Here is a 24323-nt window from a genome sequence, read left to right as displayed (position 1 = left end):
CACACACCATAGAATGCTACTCAGCAATAAAAAGGAACAAAATAATGGTATTTGCAGCAACCTGGAGTTGGAGATCATTATCCTAAGTGAAGTAATTCAGGAATGGAAAACCAAACATCATATGTTCTCACATAACTGGTGGCTAAGGTATGAGGAGCAACAACATAAGAATGATATAATGGAATTTGGGAACTCAGTGGGGAAGGATGGGAGGGTAGTGAGTGATAAAAGACTACACATTGAGTACAGTGTACACTGCTCAAGTGATGGGTGCACCAAAATCTCAGAAATCACCACTAAAGAACTTCCCCCATGCAATCAAACACCACCTGTTCCCCAAAAACTATTGTTTATAAAAATTAAATAAAATCCGAATTCCACAACCTACTGAACAGACCCCCTCATGGCCAAGCTTACCCCAGAGAAACCTCAAAATTGAGATCCCGACTATGATGATGAGATGAGAGGCTGGACACACCTCCCTCCTTCACTACCATTAAGCTTTCTTCCTTAAGGGTTAAACAGAAGCCAGCCCTTTTTAAAGACCCACTCCACCGCTGATATCAACTATCTGATGCTGCCCCTCCCTTTCTGTGGTTTAGACATAACAACTAACCAGCATTCCTTCCTGATAAGAGACCACCAACCACGGAGTAGTTCTGGCCAGTCCAGAGTATGCTCAGTGAGGGTTTCTATGTCCTCTGCTTCACCTTTTGACATCAGAGGGCTGAAAACTCCACCTTGGGTTGTGCTAACACAGCCATTTTTTGTACAGGGGTCCCATGCTGAAGCATGAAGCTCAATTGTGCATGTGCATGTTTCCCTGTCATTCTTACCACCCTCAAAGTGCATGTCTCGCTTGGTCAGAGGCTATATTTCCCAGCCTGTAGGATGGCCACCTTGCAAGCTGTAACTCTTCATAAAAAATAGTTTTGGCCAGGGGCGGTGGCTCATGCCTGTAATCCCAGCACTTTGGGAGGCCAAGGCAGGTGGATCGCCTGAGGTCAGGAGTTCGAGACCAGCCTGGCCAACATGGTGAAACCCCATCTCTACTAAAAATATGAAAATTAGCCAGGCGTGGGGGTGTATGCCTGTAGTCCCAGCTACTCAGGAGGCTGAGGCAGGAGAATCGCTTGAACCTGGGAGGTGGAGGCTGCAGTGAGCCGGGATCATGCCACTGCACTCCAGCCTGGACTACAAGAGCAAAACTCTGTCTCAAAAAAAAAAAAGTCTCCTCTACCTTTTTCTAAATTTATATATTGTGTTTTTTGTTTTTATGTTAACATATTAAACAAGACTTTAAAAAAATCTAAGGGGTGATATTTTACTTTTGCATAACTTAGCAATGTATTAATATATTCACTTTTATTTTTTAAATGTACTGATATTTTACAATATTTTAATAATAGAAGAATACAATTCATTTAAAATTCTTGGTGTATGCATTAAAATGACCTTCACATTTAGTTTAACATTCCATTGCTTCTAACCAAAAATATTGGAGAGAAAGTAAGAGGTGAAATGTGGAAAAACTCAAAAGTACCTGCCTTTAAAGATAAATGTCAAGGAAACTGGAACTTTTCTACATAACAATAACACTATGACTTTTAAAGTTTCCTCTGGAATCTCCCTCACACATTAACTATATGGTCCTAAATTGATGTGCTTTAAACTGGTAAAGGGTTGAAGCAAAGAACAGAAGTTTTGTTCATAACTTCTCATGCAGCCTTCAACTGCTATAATTTCCTAAGGACAAATTATGGATAAGGAAAACTTGTAGGGCCTCAAACCAGTGCTGGCATTTGTACCTCATGAATCAAAACGAATTTTGAGGAGTAAACACATTCTTTACAAAGAGTTGAAAAGCAGCTATGCTGAGAAGAGAGAGAAGCTTTTTCCTTGACTGTTAACACAGACAAATAGCATTGATAATGCAAGATTTTGTACATTTACTTATTTTTTAAATTTAGAATGAAAAGACCAAAAGGGTTGGAAACAGAATTTCCAAATTCAAAATGTACAGACTTACTGGTACATGCCATAGAAGGTGGGTCTTTTTCAGCTCGGAAATAACCCTTTTCACACTGACAGACATTAGTTGCTTCCATGTATGTTAAACTGTGTGGAGGGCATTTAGAACATTTTGTGTTCCCAGCAAAAGCTTTATAGAATCCTGGTCTGCAAGCTGTAAAAAGAGAAATAAACATTTTTTTAGTTATTATTGCTAGGATTCTTTTATTTGTACATGTACAACATACTTTATACACACATTGGATCTCAGAGTACAGTGTTACATATACATAGAGAAGACATATATATTAAGATTAACAAATGAAATTAGTTATTGAGAGTTAATAAAACCACAACGCAATCATATTTTAGCTGAGGCTGCTAATTTTTAAAATCACACCTCAAGCATACACACATACACACACACACTCACACAGGCACATGCACACAAAATATCAGTGCTTATCTAAGAACGGGGATGCCCATGACTGGCAGTAAGGAAAATGATTTTGTGTCATTCTCAGAGATGGCATTAAATAACATTAAATCACTCTGTTCAAAATGTATTTACATTCTATTTTCCCTTCAGTTCTTCTGAGTAGTCAAGAAGAAAATTCTAATTTGGTGAAAGTATGTCTTTGACACCTTTCTTAGTGGCTAAATTTTCTTTTGTATATGCTGTAACTCTATTTTTTGATAGTTTATGTTTGCTTTTATAATAATATTTTTATAAATGATCTAGTAATTCAAAAGAAGCAAAATTATCAATTCCACACAGTAAAATTACTATCAAGAGGTTGGTTATTCAATATCAACATCAACGAGGAGTGGTGGTACACATATACACAACAATAGTCTCTTCAATAACTTGTTAATAAATAAATAGTATATAGTCAATCAAAAAAGGTTATCATTAAAATATTGTTCTAAATTTTTGAAAATTCAGAATACATAAATAATATATGAGAAACATTGCTAACATTTTCATAAAGTATTGTTTAAAAATATTTAATTACTAAATGTGATCTTATGACAGCAGTTATGACAATGTATCATAAAATATTCAATAAATCTACCTTATAGAGTTTGCCAATAAAATAATTGTTTTCTACTAAAATACGCAGTTTAAAATAACTGAATATATTCGACAGGATAGGTCTGTTAATAATTAGCCCAAAATTGCCGGACGCGGTGGCTCATGCCTGTAATCCCAGCACTTTGGGAGGTCGAGGCAGGCTGATCACAAGGTCAGGAGATTGAGACCATCCTGGCTAACACGGTGAAACCCCCCTCTACTAAAAATACGAAAAATCAGCTGGGCGTGGTGGCGGGCGCCTGTAGTCCCAGCTACTCGGGAGGCTGAGGCAGGAGAATGGCAAGAACCCGGAAGGCAGAGCTTGCAGTGAGCTGATATCGCGCCACTGCACTCCAGCCTGGGCGACAGAGCGAGACTCCATCTCAAAACAAACAAACAAACAAACAAAACAAAAAAAACCAAAAAAACGAAAAAAAATAATTAGCCAAAAATTAAAAAGTTGGACCTGAAACTTAAATGATACCTTTAATCTGTAACAGTTTTAAATTTCTAACATACTAGTCAATTTATAGAGAATATATAAATCTAAGTGGGGAATTTACATTTTAAATATTGCAATGGTATTTAAAATATTATTTTAAGATAAAGTAATATTTAAAACATTTTAAATATTATTTAAAAGGCTTTTTATGTTATTCTGTAGAATAAGACCGTTTAAAACTAATTAGGAATATGTATGCCATAGAACCACAATATAAAAGATATTTATTACATGTACACAGAGAACCTATAAGACACATAAAGAAGAATTATAAGCATATTGTTTTCTTCTTTTAATCAGCCATGCAAATTTCAGCCAAAAACATTGTTCAGAGTATAAAGTAGCGTGCTTATAACTTAATTTTGTGCAGCAAGACATTGTTACCTTTTATTTATTTTCTTTGGTAGCTAAAACAAGAATTTAAATAATTTCTTATCTGACGCGTTTTCTGTTAAATTTTCCACTTCTTAGAATCTTTTCAGAATGCTTAGAACACCTCCTAAGATATTTAGAATAGGCTAGTGATATTCGAACTGTTCTTGAGAACAGTCTAATAACTAGCCTCTCAGCAACTATTCTTGCCCACTTTAATCCATTCTTCAGACAGAGTGATCTTCTAAATACACTGTGTCTAACAGCAATATAAAGTGAGACACATATAAATAATTTTAAATTTTGTAGTAGCCACATTAAAATACTAAAAAGTAACAGGTGAAATTATATTTTAATAATATATTCTATTTAACCCAATATATCCAAAATATTATCATTTCAACATTAAATCAACCATTGAAATATTTTACATTCCTTGGATTTTAAATTTTTTTTTTTCTCGAAGTATTTGAAATCCTGTATATACTTTAGCAGATTTCAATTTAAACTAACTGCATTTCAAATGCCCAATAACCTCACGTGGCTAGTGAATACCATACTGGATAGCACAATTTTAACACAGAAATCTATTCATTACATCCTTCTATTTAAAAAATGTTTATAATTTCCCACCATATTAATGTTAAAGTTTAAAATATTTAACTTGGATTACAATGTTGCCCATGATTTGGCCCTGCCTGCCTCTCCAACCACATCAGATGAAAATACTCCCTTCCTGCCCCTTCTCCATTAAGGCTTTGCCCTTCTACAGTTTAGGGTCAACCCAGTAGCTGATGATCTCCCTAAAACATGTATAAGACTGTATTATGACTGGACTTAGAGCCTTCCATTGGCTTTCTCTTCCTCGGAGAGTAAAAGTTGTTGCCTTGATAACTGCCTCCCAAGCACTGCATAGTTTTGCTCCCCACCCCCTGTGACTCTGCTTCTCATTTCCTACCTTTTGTTCCTTCAGATACTTCGCTCTAGCCACACTGGCCTTTTCTAGAATCTTGGACACCCAAAGCTTGTTCCCACAACAGGGCTTTTTTTAATACTTGCTCTTAACTCAGCTATCTGCATGCTTTAACCCTTTCTTTATATCAGGTCTTTGTTCAAATGCCACCAAATTAATGAAGCCTTCCCTGCTTCCTGCTACACCTTGCTGCAATATTTCATATTATGCTCCCCTCTCCAAAGAACTTCATATCTGACACATGATGCATTTAATTTTTAAATCATTCCACAGTAAAATGTATGCTTCAATAAGGGAGATATTTTTCTTTGTTTTGTTTTCTAAAATGCATTTCCAGGGTCTAGAACAGAGCTATTCATTATTAGACCCTCAAATGAGGTATATTTGGCAAATAAAGGAATGAATTGCCAAAGATCTCCTTTAATTTCTATGGTTTTACCATGCTCTTTCTCCTGCTTTAAGACTTTTTCTCTGTTGAAAAGTCTCTTCATTGTATCTCTACCCCATGACCCACGTATGTTGCCAATTCCTCATAACCCCGATGACTCTGTGATTTACTTATCTTTCAGTTTGCACTTCTTTAAGAGGGCCATTCTGACTTCTTAGGCCAAATTTAGTTTCTCAAAGGACCTGGGCCTTTTCCGCATTAGTTAGCCCTTGGTAATTACCTGTTTAATGGCTGTAAGCACCACAAGAGCAGGTTTGTCCGCTGCTTACTGCTTGTCATAATGTAGGTGCTCAATACATACTTGTTTAATTGAACTGGACAGTGTGTGAGTACTCTGCTAATTAAATTCCTGTGGAAGATTATGCCTATCTACTTAATGCATGGTCTGATAATGGCACAATTCATCTTTCTATAGATTTATATGTTTTCTACTTAATGTATTATAGGTAAGGGATGAAAACAGACAGCAAATATCTTGAAAGTGATTTAACTGTGTCTGAAAAATGATTACTCTAATATTGCAAGATGACCTAGCTATTAACAACTTTCCATTTGAAATTATTATTAATGTGAACTTGGATATTACCCCTAATGCAAAAAATACATATATAAATTAGATACAGGAGCTGCAACTTTCAACTATCCCTGATTTCAAATGTTTTTGTACATCAACTTGCCTTTGAAATCCTAAAAATTTTGAACTCATAAAATATATTTGGGTTATTTCAATATTTCTCTATTTTGATATTAACATTTAGTATAATATTTCATTTAAAAATAAATTCTGTTGTTAGAAAATTATTATTGAGGCACTCACATTCTCTTATATAGCACACATTAATAGTATACAGCATATAACTCTCAGACCATATCATATTAGATTACAACTATTGTATCAAGTGTTATCTCAGCTTTATGTAACTGCCACAGGCCAGAGATGGGCCTCAATATTATAGTATGCACAATGTCTACCATATTTCAGGCATATTTAGGTTTTAGGGTTTTTTGTTTGTTTGTTTGTTTTGTTGTTTGTTTGTTTTGAGAAGGGGTCTGGCTCTGTTGTCCAGGCTGGAGTGCAGTGGTGCGATCTCGGCTCACTGCAACGTCTGCTCCCAGATCAAGCAATTCTCCTGCCTCAGCCTTCTGACTAGCTGGAATTACAGGCACCCACCACCACGTCCACCTAATTTTTGTATTTCAGTAGAGATGGAGTTTCACCACGTTGGCAGGCTGGTCTCAAACTCCTGACCTCAAGTGATCCACCCGCCTCGGCCTCCCAAAGTGCTGGGATTACAGGCATGAGCCACTGCACCCAGGCTTTAGTTTTTATAAACACTGTAAAAATGGAATGTAGGTAAATAAATGGTGAATGCTACTACCGAACATGAGATAATTGCACAAGTATTCTGTGTATCTATTCAATTAGTGGTCTTAGGTTTTGTTAGAATTGGGTTATAAATGGGATATCAGTACTTATGTCTTGAGAACTTTTAAATTTCTTTCTTATATATTCTTTCCTTCTCTACTACTTCCTTATTTTTCTGTTTATATTATAGGATGTATAAACTTCTTGCTTTCAAGAAACAAGCGAGTGAAGATAAGAATGTTTTCCAACATATGTCTATATTCTACAGAATCATGTTGGAAAGTTATAGGCTATCTAACAAAGTGGTTTCTATTATTTTTTCCTTTAGAAAAATCTATTTGGGTATAGACCATGCGTTCCTTTTTTTTTTTTTTTTTTTTTGGGACAGAGTCTTGCTCTGTCACCAGGCTGGAGTGCAGTGGCAGGATCTCGGCTCACCACAACCTCCAACTCCCTGGTTCAAGCGATTCTCCTGTCTCAGCCTCCTGAGTTGGGTTCACAGGCATGCACCACCATGCCCATCTAATTTTTGTATTTTTAGTAGAGTCGAGGTTTCACCATGTTGGCGAGATGGTCTCCATCTCCTGACTTTGTGATCCACCTGCCTCGGCCTCCCAAAGTGCTGGGATTACAGGCATGAGCCACCGCACCCGGCCTGCATTACCTTTTTAATTTCTACTTTTAAGTTTTCCCCAATAATAATAAAGATTTATTATTTAAATCACTACATCTTTTGGAATAGTGCATTCATCTCAGGTCTGCCTGTCTCTGCTTTCTCCCTGCTCATATCCACTCCACAGTTTCTGCAAGTTACATTTCTAAATAGTAGATATGGCCATGCTATTCTCTATTGTCTATAGTAAGAGTTTAGCCTTTTTGCAAAACCAGACCACTGCACAGAATTGTACAGACTGATTTGGTTAGGCTTTGTGTCCCCACCCAAATCTCATCTTGAATTATAATCCTCATAATCCCCCTGTGTCAAGGGAGAGACCAGGTGCATATAATTGAATAATGGGGGTGGTTTCCTCCATGCTGTCCTTGTGATATTGAGTGAGTTCTCACAAGATCAGATGGTTTTATAAGGGGCTCTTCCCCTCCCGAGGCAATTCTCCCTCCTCTTGCCTTGTGAAGAAGTTCCGTTGCTTCCCCTTTGCCTTCTGCCATGACTGTAAATTTCCTGAGGCTTCTCCAGACATGTTAAACTGGTGGTCAATTAAACCTCTTTCCTTTATAAATTACTCAATCTTGGGCAGTTCTTTATAGTAGTATGAAAATGGAATAATACAGTAAATTGGTACCAAAGAGAGTGGGGTACTGCTATAAAGATACCAAAAGTGTGGAAGCGTCTTTGGAAATGAGTAACAGGCAAAAGTTGGAACAGTTTGGAGGCTCAGAAGAAGACAGGAAGATGTGGGAAAGTTTGGAACTTTCTAGAGACCTGGAGGGCTCAGAAGAAGACAGGAAGATGTGGGAAAGTTTGGAACTTCCTAGAGGCCTGTTGAATGACTCAGACCAAAATGCTGATAGTGATATCAGTCAAGGCTGAGGTGGGCTCAGATGGAGATAAGGAGCTTGTTGTGCACTGGAATAAAGGTGACTCTTGTTATGCTTTAGCAAAGAGACTGGTGGCATTTTGTTCCTGTCCTAGAGATCTGTGGAACTTTGAACTCATGAGAGATGATTTAGGGTACCTGGCAGAAGAAATTTCTAAGCAGCAAAGCATTCAAGATGTTACTTGGGTGCTCTTAAAAGCATTCAGTTTTATACATTCACAAACAGATGGTTTGAAATTAGAACTTATGTTTAAAAGGGAAGTAGAGCATAAAATTTTGGAAAATTTGCAACCTGGTGATAAAATAGAAAATAAAAACCCTGGCTGGGCGCGGTGGCTCATGCCTGTAATCCACTTTGGGAGGCCGAGGTGGGTGGATCACGAGGTCAGGAGATCGAGACCACGGTGAAACCCCATCTCTACTAAAAATACAAAAAATTAGCCGGGTGTGGTGGCGGGTGCCTGTAGTCCCAGCTACTCTGGAGGCTGAGGCAGGAGAATGGTGTGAACCTTGGAGGCGGAGCTTGCAGTGAGCCGAGATCATGCCACTGCACTCCAGCCTGGGCGACAGAGTGAGATTCCGTCTCAAAAATAAAAAATAAAATAAAATAAAATAAAAACCCATTTTCTGGGGAGAAATTAAAGCTGCCTGCAGGAATTTGCATAACTAACAGGGAGCTGAATGTTAATTGCCAAGACAATGGAGAAAATATTTCCGGAACATTTCAGAGATTTTCATGGCAGCATTTCCCATCACAAATCTGGAGGCCTAGGAGGGAAAAAAGGTTTCATGGGCTGGGCCCAGGGCCCAGCTGCTCTGTGCAGCCTTGGAACATGGCACCCTGCACCCCAGTCACTCCAGCTTCAGCCGTGGCTAAAAGGGGCCAAGGTACAGCTTGGGCTACTGCTTCAGAGGTTGCAATCCCCAAGTGTTGGCAGCTTCCATGTGCTGTTGGGCCTTCAGGTGCACAGAAGACAAGAATTGAGCCTTGGGAGCTTCCACCTAGATTTCAGAGGATGTATGGAAATGCCTGGATTAACATTTAGTATAATATTTTATTATATGGCAGAAGTCTGCTGCAGGGGTGGAGCCCTCATGGAGAACCTCTACTAGGGCAATGAAGAGGGTCAAAATGTAGGGTTTGAGCCCCCACACAGAGTCCCCACTTGGGTACTGCCTAGTGGCGCTGTGAGAAGAGGGCCACCATCCACTAAACCCCAGAATGGTAGACCACCAAGAGCCTCCACCATGTGCCTGGAAAAGCCAGAGATACTCAATGCTGGCCTATAGAGGCATCCAGGAGTGGGGCTGTACCCTGCAAAGCCACAGAGGTAGAGCTGTCCAAGACTGTGGGAGCCCACCTCTTGCATCAGGACGACCTAAAAGTGAGACAAAGAGTCAAAGGAGATCATTCTGCAGATTGAAGATTTGACTGCCACACTAGATTTTAGACTTACATGAGGCCTGGAGCCCTTTTGTTCTGGTCAATTTCTCCCATTTGGAATGGGTGTATTTGCCCAATGCCTGTACCCCTACTGTATCTAGAAACTAATTCACTTGCTTTTGATTTTACAGGCTCATAGGTTGAAGGGACTTGCCTTTTCTCAGATGAGACTTTGGACACGGAATTTTGGGTTAATGCTGGAATGAATTAAGACTTAGGGGGACAGTTGGGAAGGTATCATAATGTGAAAGGGATATGATATTTGGGTGGGGCCAGGGACAGAATGATAGGGTTAGGTTTTTTATCCCCAACCAAGTCTCACCTTGAATTATAATCCCTATAATCCTTATGTGTCAAGGGAGAGACCAGGTGGAGGTAATTGAATCATGGGGGTGGTTTCCCTCATGCTATTCTCATGATAGTGAGTGACTTCTCACAAGATCTGATGCTTTTATAAGGGGCTCTTCCTACTTTGCTAGGCACTTCTCTTTCCTCCTGTCTTGTGAAAAAGGTGCCTTGCTTCCCTTTCGCCTTCTGCCATAACTATAAGTTTCCTAAGGCTTCCCCAGCCATACTGAATTGTGAGTCAATTAAACCTCTATTTTTTATAAGTTACCTTGTCTCAGGCAGTTCTTTATAGCAGTATGAAAATGGACTAATACACAGACTGAGAGCTAAGAATGGTTTTACATTTTTTTTTTCAAGATAGGGTCTCACTCTTTCATCCTGGCTAGAGTGCAGTGGCATGATCACAGCTTACTGCAGCCTCCACCTCCCAAGCTCAGGTGGTCCTCCCACATCAGCCTCCCAAGTAGCTGGGACTACAGGCATGCACCACTATGCCCAGCTAATTTTTGTATTTTTTGTAGAGAGGGGGTTTTGCCATATTGTTCAAGCTGGTCCCACTCTTCTGTGCTTCAGTGATCTGCCTTGCCTCAGCCTGCCAAAGTGCTGAGACTACAGGCATGAGCATCTGAACCCAGGCTTCATATTTTTAAATGATTGTATAAGTATATGATATTCTAGATTTTTGACTCAGACTTCAAAGTCTAAAGTATATAGTCTATGGCTTTTCACAGAAAAAAATATGCCAATACCTGGTTTCTAGAATAAAATCCAAACTGAGATTAGCATTTAAGTTCCTTCAGAGATGGACTCACATCTATTTTTCCAAACTCACCTTCCACTGCTAGAGAAATTTTATACTTCGTGCCACTCCCTACATAGACCATATTATTTTCTCACAGCTTTACTGAAGTATAATTGGCATATACAAAACTTCAAATAAAGCATACGATTGGGTATTGTGATAAATCTACACAACTGTGAAAACTTTGCACAATCAAGATAGTGAATATGTCTGTCAATCCCAGAAGTTTTCTTATACCTCTTCATTTTAGGATATTTCCATTTTTATATTCAAAGTCTGTTTCTTGGAAGCAGCACATACCTGGGTCTTGTAAAAAATACTATTTGACAATCTATGCCATTTAATTTGGGTATTTAGATCATTTATATTTAATGTGATTACTGATATTCTTAGGTTTAATTCTACCTTGCTATTTGCTTTGCATTTGTCCCATGTCTTTGTTATTTTCCTCTTTTCCTATGTTCTTTTAGAAAAGTGACATACTTTTTACAATCTGTTTTATCTTCTTTGTTGAATTTTTTTTTATTAGCAAAATTTAGGTGAGCACTCACAGAGAACCTCTGCACCTCTCTGGAGTTGTCTTTTGGAAAGCCCTTTTCTCTGTCATACTGATGTTGTGAAATTTTACTACCTTGATTTCCCTGAACTCTCAGATCTGTCTTTGCAATTAATAGTCCATTAAGGAGTTTATAAGGTTTTATCAGGGTCCTTTCTCCCTGTGCCAGGGCCTAAAAATTTACCCTAAATAGTAAGTTGGGGAAATTGTAGGGCTTTCCTCTTTTAATTACTATCTCTTGGTTATCTGATGTCTCATGTCTTAAATATGTTTTTTTCCACATATTTTAAATGAGTTTTCTTATCTCAGATAGTAGAACTTACTCCATCTTGACCAAAAGTTAAAATCAGACTGCTTGAGTCATCATAAATTCCTATTTTTCTGTCTTCATATTTCACTGTCTTCTATAATGTCCTTTTCCTATCTACTATATCTAGTTTCTCAAAGACATATTTACATAAATTATTTTAAAGTGCAATGTAATACTACCACCTCCATACTTAATATGAAATAAACACACAATACCAAATGTTTCTGAGAATACGGAGCAATATGAACTCTAAAATATCACTGCAGGAGTTTAAGTTGGTGCTACCACTTTAAAGAACTGTTTGGCAGTACTTACTATAGATGAACATAGGCCTACCATTTGATATAACAATTCCACTCCTTGCTATATGCCCAAAAGAAATGCATGAGATGAATGGGGCCTATCCCCCTGCAGTAGTTATACTAATTTCCATTGCCACATGAGTTACTGATCCTCCACTTGATTTTCATTTTCTGAAATTTGTTGACATTGATGTGGTTTGGATGTTTGTCTTCTTGAAATCTCATGTTGAAATGTGATTCTCAGTGCTGGAGGTGGGGCCTGGTGGGAGATGAAGGGATCATGGAGGTGGATTCCTCATGAATGGTTTAGAAGCATCCCCTGTTTATAAGTGAGTTCTTGCTCAGTTAGTTGATGTGAGATAAGGTTGTTTAAAAGTCTAGGAAAACAACTTCCCCACCCCTTGCTCCTGCTCACACCATGTGATGTATAGCCTCCCCTTCTCCTTCTACCATAATTAGAAGCTTCCTGAGCCCCTCACCAGAAGCAGATGCTGGAACCACGCTTGTACTGCCAGAAGAATCATGAGCCAATTAAACCTCTTTTCTTTGTAAATTACCCATCTCAGGTACTTCCTTATAGCAATAAAGAAATGACCTAATACAGACATTGACTTTTCTCACCTGATGTAGTTTATTTTCCCTTTCTCTTTTGCTTTGTTCTTGTTAGAGTAAACATTCTATATACCCTTATTCCTGTTAGTGAATTGTCAAAAAGGAATAGAGGTAAACTAGTATGTTCAATAAACTGTGTTTAACAAAAAGCTTTTACCTTCCTAAATTTCAGATCTTATAATTGAAGGAAGTATATTCAGTTAAGAATAATCAAATTACAAACATATCCTTATTTCTGAAATATGTTTTGAAATTTTTATTTCAAAATATGTTTATAATTTCAGAAACTTTATGTGATTGCTTAAAATAACAATGAAAATGTCACGCATACGGCAAAAGTCAATTTTTAGAGAAGACATATATTAAAGGCAAACTAAATATGGATACAGTGATTGAAATATCACTAATTTTCTTTTTTTTCTTTTTCTTTCTTTTTTTTTTTTTTTTTTTTTTTTGAGATGAAGTTTTGCTCTTGTTGCCCAGACTGGAGTGCAGTGGCACAATCTCAGCTCACTGCAAACTCCGCCTCCCGGGTTCAAGCAGTTCTCCTGCCTCAGCCTCCTGAGTAGCTGGAATTACAGATGCCTGCCACCACACCTGGCTACACTAATTATCTCATAAAACAATTTCCCTTATAGATGTTTGAAATTTCATTATCCACAGAAAATTGAAATCAGAACATTGAAGTATTGATTGAAACACAGCTGAAGACTGTGACTTTCAGTCACATACACACACACACAAAGTATGTCTCTAGTAAAACAAAAAATAAGAAATGAATAATCTGTTCTACTCATACTTTCACAATTGAGTGGTTAGACTATATATTGTTAGCAGTGTTTTTAGGCTTATCCTTATTATCAGAGAACTGGAAGACAAAAAAAAATAACGTGAGAAATCCTAGCTAGCATATCATGCTGTGTGGTTCTCATTGTTTGATGAAATATTGAATTGAGTCTTGTGTGTCAGGAACTGATATTAATATAATTGACTGCTTTTCCCTCATGGTGTTCAATGGCCTGTAATTTTAGATAAACCTGCATGACTTATCAGTAAAATATATGATATGTGTCATTTCTCAAAATAATAGGATTCTTGAAAGAACTTTAAGAAACTGGCAAAAACAGTATCATTTATGTTTTCCTAGATGCTGCTGTACAATAAATATTATTGTCGAGTTATTGGCAAAAGCAAGGAAGATAAAGGAATTTAAACATAAGAAAACTGCAAAACTTAAGGGTGAATAAACACACATATGTTGTTTCTTCCGAATAACCTCATAGCATCCAAAGAAATTCTCAAATTCACCAAATCCAAGTCTATAAATAATAAGCTTGTATATTCAGTTAAGAATAATCAAATTACAAACATATCCTCATTTCTGAAATATGTTTTGAAATTTTTATTTCAAAATATGCTTATAATTTGAGAAACTTTATGTGATTGCTTAAAATAACAATGAAAATGTCATACATATGGCAAAAGTCAAAATGAATTTTTAGAGAAAGAGATATATTAAAGGCAAACTAAATATGAATACAGTGATTGAAATATCACTAATTTTTTCTTTTTTTTTTTTTTTGTTTGAGACAAAGTTTCGCTCTTGCTGCCCAGGCTGGAGTGCAGTGGCACTCCATGCTTTTCTGTTGGGCATATAGCAATAGTGCTTCAAAATATTTAATCCAACTTTCTTCAGAGGATGGCTACTATAAAGAATACATGAGGCCGGGTGAGGTGGTTCAAGACTGTAATCCCTATCACTTTAGGAGGCTAAGGTGGGTAAATCACTTGTGGTGTGGAGTTTGAGACCAGCATGGCCAACATGGTGAAACCCTGTCTCTACTAAAAATACAAAAATTAGCCAGGCATGGTGGCAGGCACCTGCAATTCCAGCTCCCTGGGAGGCTGAGGCATGAGAATCACTTGAACCTGGGAGGCGGAGTTTGCAGTGAGCTGAGATTGCACCACTGCACTCCAGACTGGGCAACAGAGTGAGACTCCCTCTCTCTCTCTCACACACACACACACACAAAGAACACATGAGATTATGATTAGATAATGTATATAAAGGAGTACTGGTAGTAATTCCAATTACTTACTGTCATCAGATAAATGCTTTAATGAACTTCCCACTGAATAAACAAATAGAAAAACCATTAGACCTACATAAATAAACTGCAAGTTACATCAATTTTATCCCAAAGAATCAGAGTAAAATGCTCTTGTTCTAGAAAGGATAGAGTAAACACATGGCATCCTTTTTCTCCCACTTAACTATAAAATCTAGACAGAATACACAAAGCAGCAATTTGAGGACTCGAAGTAGAAGTAGGCACATTGCCCTTCCTTCCTTCCTTCCTTCCTTCCTTCCTTCCTTCCTTCCTTCCTTCCTTCCTTCCTTCCTTCCTTCCTTCCTTCCTCCCTTCCTTCCTTTCTTTCTTTCCCTCTCTGGCCCAGGCTACAATCTACTCGGCTTGCTGCTGCCCGCGCCACAGACTGCCTGGGACTGCCGGAGCACGCGACCCCTGCCTGCCTTTTCTCCTTTGGATGCAGGCACGCGTTCGCCATCTTGGCCACGCTGGTCGCCAGCTCCTGACGCCGACTGCTCTGCCCGCCTCAGCCTCCCGAGGTACTGGGACTACAGACGGAGTCTCGCTCACCCAGTGCTCGGTGTTGCCCGGGCTGGAGTGCGGTGGCGTGGTCTGGCCTCGCGGCAGCCTCTACCCCCCGGCCACCTGCCTTGGCCTGCCAGGGTGCTGGGATTGCAACCCCTGCCCGGCCGCCGCCCCATCTGGAAAGTGGGGAGCGCCTCTGCCCGGCCGCCCCATCCGGGAGGTGAGGAGCACCTCTGCCTGGCCGCCCCGTCTGGGAAGTGAGGAGCGCCTCTGCCCGGCCGCCCCGTCCGGGAAGAAGTGAGGAGCGCCTCTGCCCGGCCACCCCGTCTGGGAGGAAGTGAGGAGCGCCTCTGCCCGGCCACCCCGTCTGGGAGGAAGTGAGGAGTGCCTCTGCCCGGCCGCCCCGTCCGGGAAGAAGTGAGGAGCGCCTCTGCCCAGCCACCCATCGTCTGGGAAGTGAGGAGCGCCTCTGCCCGGCCACCCCGTCTGGGAGGAAGTGAGGAGTGCCTCTGCCCGGCCGCCCCGTCTGGGAAGTGAGGAGCGCCTCTGCCTGGCCACCCATCGTCTGGGAAGTGAGGAGCGCCTCTGCCCGGCCTCCCATCGTCTGGGAGGTGAGGAGCGCCTCTGCCCGGCCGCCCCGTCCGGGAAGAAGTGAGGAGCGCCTCTGCCCGGCCGCCCCGTCCGGGAAGAAGTGAGGAGCGCCTCTGCCCGGCCGCCCCGTCCGGGAAGAAGTGAGGAGCGCCTCTGCCCGGCCACCCACCGTCTGGGAAGTGAGGAGCGCCTCTGCCCGGCCGCCCCGTCTGGGAAGTGAGGAGCGCCTCTGCCCGGCCGCCCCGGGAAGAAGTGAGGAGCGCCTCTGCCCGGCCGCCCCGTCCGGGAAGAAGTGAGGAGCGCCTCTGCCCGGCCGCCCCGTCCGGGAAGAAGTGAGGAGCGCCTCTGCCCGGCCACCCATCGTCTGGAAAGTGAGGAGCGCCTCTGCCCGGCTGCCTCATCTGGGAAGTGAGGAGTGCCTCTGCCCGGCCACCCATCATCTGGGAGGTGAGGAGCGCCTCTGCCCGGCCGCCCATCGTCTGGGAAGTGAGGAGCGCCTCTGCCCGGCCACCCATCGTCTGGGAAGTGGGGAGCGCCTCTGCCCGACCACCCATCGTCTGGGAAGTGAGGAGCGCCTCTGCCCGGCCACCTATCGTCTGGGAAGAAGTGAGGAGCGTCTCTGCCTGGCCGCCCCATCTGGGAAGTGAGGAGCCCCTCTGCCCGGCCGCCCCGTGTCTGGGTAGAAGTGAGGAGCTCCTCTGCCTGGCCGCTCCGTCTGGGAGGTCTACCACGGAGGCCAGAAGCAATGTGGGGGCTGGACGTGGTGGCTCACGCCTGTGGTCCCAGCACTCTGGGGGGCGAGGCGGGTTGATCACTTCGGGCTAGGAGTTCGAGACCAGTCTGGCCAACTTGGCGAAACATGAAGAATACAACAGACAAACCAACCAACCAACTCAATGACAACAAAACAGGTCTACCCTGGAGTCATACTCTAATTTTTTCTATTTTCCTCCCTTTCTGATCCTTTATCCCACTTTCTTTTTCTTCCTCTTCCTTCTCCCTCTTCTTTGTCAAATAGAGGATTGAGTTATTATCACTGATCCATATAAAGTCCCTCTCTCATTTATTTTAACTCCCACCCCCATTTCTATTCCCCGACTTCCCATGTGCAACCTTCCTAATATGTTTGATACGCAAAAAAAAAAAAAAAAAAAAAAAAAAGAAGTAGGCACATTGGAGAAGACCAAAATGTGAAGTATTGCTGGGCTGATAATAAGTTTACCATTGTTCTCATCTTGCTAATTCCCACTCAACTGTCTCCTGGCCTCAATGAATTGGAAACTTGGAAGTGGACACCAGGCCATAGATAGCTCCAGGATAAGCCTGCTCATTTTAGCTTTAGAAGTGGGAATCAGGATTCCTAATGCTCAGAGAGAATGTGGCAATTCCCCACCCATTTTTTCTTTTCTTGCTTAACTCTTGCCCAGTCCTCAAGCAATCACATAGTGACGGTGGTAGTGGTGGCCAGAAATGGGAAACACAGGAGCCAAAATTCTTAAGAAAGTAAACTTTCTTGTTTATTCACTGAAGCTGTGGTTCCAAGAGGGTTGGTTCAACCTCCACTGTGTTTCTTTTTCTCTCTGTCCTCCTCTCACATGGCCCTGGAAGTGAATGTAGTTGCAGAAGGGCACAGCAGAGTGGAGGATATAAAGCCTCAGCCTTCTTGCCAAGGGATATTAAAGAGAAACCACAGGAAACCAGAAAGTACCCGGAGAACATGGAGAGAGACAGAAGCTTAGAAAAGCAATCCATAAACTTGTTTATGAACTCTTGGGCTTACTCTCAAATGCACACGTGTGGATTTTATTCTACTTAACACGCCAAAGACTTAAGAACTAGACCAAGACCAGCACCTAAGTATCAGACAAGCAGTCAGGTTTTTAAACTTCTGGTTATGTAAAGAAGAGGACATCAACATAGAAATCATATACTGTTGTTTTCAGTTAGTTTGTTTCTTGATGTGGCTGTTTTGACACATGAACTTAGAAACAGGGGCTTTATATACACACAAACACACAGGAAAACTATCACCACATTCCTGAATATCCTGAATTGAATATACATTTCCATACTGGTAAACTCAGGTAAGTTGCCATTAATAAGCATAAAGTGAATGTATTATACTTCAATTTATCTTTTATCATCTTTTCTCATTCATAGATTTATAATTTATATGTTAAAGATGATTTGAAATAAAAAGCACATACACTTAAGAGATGGACAAGTGTTAAGATTACGGCATTATTTGGAAAAGAGTCAGAAATAGTTTAGTAGTCTTAGGCTAGTGACAAGCAAAGTTAAAATTCTAAAGCTGTTTCTAGTGTGAGAATAAGGTAAGCATTTCTGTTCTGGAAGTTAAGATAAGGTATGTAGACCAAAAGACTTACATCAACAGTTTTTAGGATTAGGTTAAATTTTTATTACCATTTTGAATATAATCTGGTAATAATACTCATACAACAGAGAAGCCACTATGTTGTTTCTATACTGTTCACCCTTTAAATGTTCCAACATTTATCTTCTAATGTGATTTTTACTTAATTTTACATTCCCAGATATGTTTTAGTCAACCATACTTAATCCCACATTAATATTACTTTCTTTATATTTGGTTTTAAAAAATTTGCTCAGTGAATCTATAATCAGATTCCCAAGTATCTTGAAATGAAATACTATTTAGTATTTTTATCCCCTAGTCAGAGATTCCTATTATTGTTTCACTATTTTGTGTAGACCATCTAGTTATGACAGTTTGTCACCTTTTCTTTCAATATTCCTTTATTGCATACTCTTTAAGTCAGACTGAATTTGCTTTTATGAATAAAGAAAAATGTCTTCAAAAAGAATACATCCAGTAACTTACTATGAGATATATTAGTAATAAAAGCCACAACAAAGCCATTTATAATTATTGAACGTTCAGAATGAGCCAGGCATTTTGCTACTCACTTTGCATATAACATTTTGGTTATTCTTACAAAAATTAACTACAAAGCAAATAAAGAATGTGGCCTTTGAAACTAGATCACATGCGTTTGAGTTCTGTTTCTTTAGTTTACTCGCTCTGTCATTTAAGGTGACTTATTTTTATGTGCATCAGTTTTCTTTTCTGTAGAATAGGTGTTATTGACTGAGTGTGTTTATGTCCCCCCAAAATTTGTAGGTTGAAGCCTAAAACCCCCAGTGCAATCATATTTGAAGATGGGGACTTTGGGAAGTGATTAGGTCATGAGGATGGAGGTCTAAATGGGATTAGTGCCCTTATAAGGGAATGAAGAAACCAGATGTCTCTGCTCTCTTACATGTGAGGACAGCAGAAGATAGCTATGTGCTTTTTTTCTTTTCTTTTTTTTTTTTGAGACGGAGTCTCGCTCTGTCGCCCAGGCTGGAGTGCAGTGGCAGGATCTCAGTTCACTGCAAGCTCCGCCTCCCAGTTTCATGCCATTCTCCTGCCTCAGCCTCCCGAGTAGCTGGGACCATAGGCGCCCGCCACCACGCCCGGCTAATTTTTTGTTTTGTATTTTTTTGTAGAGACGGGGTTTCACCGTGTTAGCCAGGATGGTCTCGATCTCCTGACCTCGTGATCTGCCTGCCTCAGCCTCCCAAAGTGCTGGGATTACAGGCATGAGCCACTTCGCCAAGCCGATAGCCATCTGCAAATAGGGAAGAGGGTACTCACCATACACCAGATCTGCTGGTGCCTTGATCTTGGACTTTCAGCCTTATGAACTGTGAGAAATACGTCTCTACTGTTTAAGCCACACAGTCTATGATATTTTATTACAGAAGCCCAAACTAAGACAATGGGAATAAAAGATAGCACTTAACTCAGGAGTGGTTGTGAGGGTTTAATAAATGTCATATGTGTAAAATGATCAGAAGGGTGTCTACCATCTTATTAAGATGAGGAACCTGAAGCTAAGTAATATTAAATAATGTACTGTGGCAGATTGTTTTCCAAAACAATGCCCCAACAATATCTTTCAAAACATATGTTCTTTTGACAATTTCTTATAGACACTCATTGCACAAAACTGTTAGGCCTCTGTTCCCTTCTCTTGAAATCCGTGTGCTTGTGACTATAGTAGAAGTGACTTTATATGATTTCCTAGGCTAAGTCATAAAAGGTAATAGAGCTTTTGTCTGATTCTTCAGGATGCTTACTTTTAGAAACTACCCATGTGGCAGGAGGAAGACCAAGGAACCATGGAGATGGCCACGTGGAGAAGAATTTAGGTTCTTTGCTCATAGCTCTGGCTGAGCTCTTGGTTGACAACCAGCACCAATTTGCCAGATAATTGAGGAACCCATCTAGAAGGTAGATCCTCCAGTCCCCACTCCTGCCAATCCAGCTGATGCTGCATGGGGCAGAGATGAGCTGCCCTTGCCAATCCTGGCTCACATTACAGATTTGTGAGCAAAATAGATGATCAGTGTTGTCTTAAGTCATTAAATTTGGGTTTTTTTTTTTTATGCAGCACTGAGTAACAGGAACATTTGCTCAAGGCCATATGGAAAAAGCCAAAAGTTAGACAGAGGTCCATTCTAACCTATAATCCGAGTTCTCATCATTAGTTACCCATTATATTTGGAACACTGTGCTTATTTTGCAATCTAGGGAAGTGATGGAGTGAATCACACTTTTAAAGAATAATTGGTGAGTGATACGGTTTGGCTCCGTGTCCTCACCCAAATCTCATCTCAAACTGTAATCTCCATCATCCCCACATGTCAAGGGAGGGGCCTGGTGGGGGGTGATAGGATCATGGAGGCAGTTTCCCTCATGCTGTTCTTGTGATGGTGAGTGAGTTCTCATGAGATCTGAAGGTTGCATAAGGGGCTCTTCCCTCTTCACTTCACTCTCATTTTTCCTGCCACCTTGTGAAGAAGGTACTTGCCTCTCCTTTGCCTTCCCCCATGATTGTAAGTTTTCTGAGACCTCTCCAGCCATGCAGACTGTGAGTCAATTAAACATTTTTTCTTTATAAATTACCCATTCTCTGGCAGTTCTTTATATTAGTAACAGGGTAAGAACAAACTAATATAATAAGGATATTCAGATTATAAATAACTACTATAACAAAACAGTCTTTAGTAAGATTTAATTGGCATATATGGTTTTAACTAACTGTTTTATATTATCTTAACCATATTTCTTTTTTGTAAGAGGTGAAACTAATATTGCTTTATTCAAAACATAGAAATAAAAATGTATTACACAACTTTTATTTCATTAAAATGTTTTATGTGGTCACCTCATTTTCTGTAAAAAATAAGTAAGACATTCGTCTTTCAACCTAGAATTGAATCGTATTCAATTGAATGAATTGTATGTGTGATTTGAACATTTTGACCAAACTCACTCATCACTGCTCAAAGTATCACATGCTCTGACACCTCAGTAAAGTTTGACAATCCTATCTTCTGCTGCCTTAGCAACAAATTTACAATCTATTTTTCAATCTGAAAATTCTGAATGTCCCACTGTCATATATTTTGTGTCATTTCTGTAGTTGAATAGGACAGGGAAATAATGTAGAAATTATTGAATTATAACTGTACAATTTTTACTAAGCAAGGAAAGCATACATTTTTATAGAAAGTTATTAATCATGCTGGCAATCAATATAATAATCACAATTTTCATCCAGTACAAATTGATGTTTTATATATTTATTCTATTTAAGTCTTACAAAAACCCAATGATGTGAGTATTAATGTCCTCATTTTACAAAAAGGGAGATGAAAGCTCAGGCAGAGCTGATACGTAAGCAAGCCAGGCTCTCAAAGCCAGGTCTCTCTGATTCTTATGCTGAAACTTTGGTACATCTTTTCATTATACAAATACGTGTGTGTGTGTGTGTGACATGAGACATTCTTGGTAATAATTACCACATTTATCTCTTCCTCTGTAGCCTACCATTGCAATTATCATATGCATCCTCATCTTAATACCTGTTATTTCTCATTTCATATAAAGAGGCATCTCTTCTCAATTCCATTGTTAATTACTTAATACTAAGTATTCTGTGTGTGCTAATTCACTGGAACAATACTGCAGACAAAGCAGAGGTGCAAGTATGAATGTATCATTGCTTGTACACATAGTTAATGTACACTTATTAGTCAAAATTACATGAGAATATTATAGAATAACAGCAAAGCAGACATTCAAAATATTCACTATCTGCTGTCTTCAAAATTGTAAAGATAATATACTACAATATGACTTAAAATTTCTAAACTTTTTAATCTAATCCATCTTCCCCATGGGTAAGTTTTCAGATAATATGTGTTTGTATTTATCATACAAGGTTTAAATGATTATTTGTATCATTGAACCATTGGTTGAAAAGTAGATGGATGTTTCCAATGTATTTCCACCATATGTAGCCCTCCATTTTTTTTTTTTTTTTTTTCAGTTAAGACAGAGTCTTGCTCTGTTACCCAGGCTGGAGTACAGTGGTGTGATCTCGGCTCACTGCAACATCCGCCTCCAGGGCTCTCGTGCCTCAGCCTGCCAAGTAACTGGGGCTACAGGCATGCACCACCATGTCCAGCTAATTTTTTTGTATTTTAGTAGAGACGGGGTTTCACCATGTTGCCCAGGCTGGTCTTGAACTCCTGAGCTCAGGCAATCCACCCACCATGGCCTTCCAAAGTGCTAGGATTATAGGCATGAGCTACTGCACCCAGCCTGCAGCCCTCCATTTTTACAGTACAGCTGTAGTGCTTGAACTTCATAATGATATTTTGAGTTTTATTTTGTATTATTTATTTCAATTAGGGTTTTATATTGAATAACAACTATTCGTGTACCTAAATAGTTTATTTACCATCTTTCCATTAATATTTTAAAATAGCTTGCCAAAACTTTAATCAACATTTCATTAGAATGTTCTGTAAATATTGAATTGAAGACAACTGGAACAGCATCTTCTATCCAGTACAAGTAGAATACCTATACTGATTCAGCATGGTTTGGATATGACAGATTCTCATGGATTACAAGGGCACATTCAAGGGTGAAATGCTATATGCAGCAACAGCAGACGCTCAAGATTCAGAACTTCTAATGCCCTGCTTGCAATAGCTATGTGGCTCTGTAATCACCAGAGACTAGGGCATGTCAGTTTTACAGATGTGATGGGTCTGATTGGAATACGGTTCCTTGATTTGGCTCATATCAAATCCCCCTATATAGCCATTCCACACATTAATGCTGTCGGCCTGAGCCTGAGTTTCCCAATGACTATTTATCACCCAGGCAGATCATCTGTAAGCTGGTGCTTGGATAATCCAATTTTCATGGCAAGCAGGAGCTCTTCTGTAAAAGCAGTTATAGCATTTCATGAACCTATAACAAGTGTTTCTATTGGAAAACCTGGAACCATAAGGACCGTCTTCTATTATAAAGCTATAAATCCATTCCATTAATCAAAAGCTGTACACATACAAAATTTTGTGTAAATCATTTTTTACACATGTTCATCTATGTATAAATATTTTAAACATAGCAGAAAAATTCTTAGCATGTCTTCTTCTATGCAACACAAACCCTCCAGTTAATCAATTTTATACATATGCATATCAAATTTCCATAAATTGGAAAATATTATAGTCACTGAGATAAAATAATCTACTGGACCAGACAAATGCATTATCAACATACACAAACTTGTCTCTCCTCTCTGTTCCTGTTGCATATCACATGTGCTGCTATTATACAAGTATTTGATTGTTTTGCAGTGGCTTGATTCCTTGACCATCTTAACATCAGAGTATGGGCACTTGTGAGAATAAACTATCTTTGTATTAAAATTTCCATACTCTAAGACCGTACTTTGCAAATATCAGGTGTTCAATAAGTATCTGATAAATGACTAACTAAATAAATAAGTGACCCTTGATATTCTTTGACTTATACAACCGATTTTTTTATGTTCAGTCAATATCGCTACATTATATTCTGATACAGCTTCTTTAAAGGGGAAAGAACACTTGCAAAAGACACCTGGAATTAACATAACATTTTACTGTATCCATTATCAAAGAAATACCATAATCAAGAACTGACTATTTAGAGTTATTTACAAATTGTAATATACGCTTTTATGTTGAAGCCTGCAATTTTAGTACTTTTGTCTCAAATTGCTATATTGATGAATATATTCAGCTCTAATGTTTGACTACATATTTTAATTTGAAAGCATATGTAATTTTCATTTTTGCACTTTTACAAACTACAGAATTAATATAAAAATAACAGTGTTATTGCAAGAACTGTTTGGCTAATACTGCATTATCAAGTACAATCATCTTTGATTATTCTGAAGTGGAATAACTTTGATAAATGTATAATAAGTTGTAGTTACCATTCATTCAGGATTTAATAGAGAAGTAGGGGGGTATAGGTTGAATAAAACCTAGTCCCTGAAGAG

General features: G+C 39.4%; 1 protein-coding gene across 4 annotated transcripts in view; it reads right to left on the bottom strand.

Moving 5' to 3' along the window:
• The window catches only part of EPHA6 (EPH receptor A6), a 951077-nt gene that overhangs the window by 526016 nt on the left and 400738 nt on the right, over positions 1-24323 (bottom strand). For all 4 annotated transcript variants that reach the window (XM_063630562.1, XM_063630563.1, XM_063630564.1 and 1 more), the window contains one exon: positions 2030-2185. In XM_063630562.1, the coding sequence (XP_063486632.1) occupies positions 2030-2185 (156 nt within the window). The remainder of the gene's footprint in view (positions 1-2029; positions 2186-24323) is intronic.

This window comes from Symphalangus syndactylus, chromosome 21 (genome assembly GCF_028878055.3).
Source record: "Symphalangus syndactylus isolate Jambi chromosome 21, NHGRI_mSymSyn1-v2.1_pri, whole genome shotgun sequence".
In the NCBI taxonomy this organism is placed as follows: domain Eukaryota; kingdom Metazoa; phylum Chordata; class Mammalia; order Primates; family Hylobatidae; genus Symphalangus; species Symphalangus syndactylus.
The sequence above is the reverse complement of the archived record's forward strand: the minus strand, read 5'-3'. Positions and strand labels throughout refer to the sequence as shown.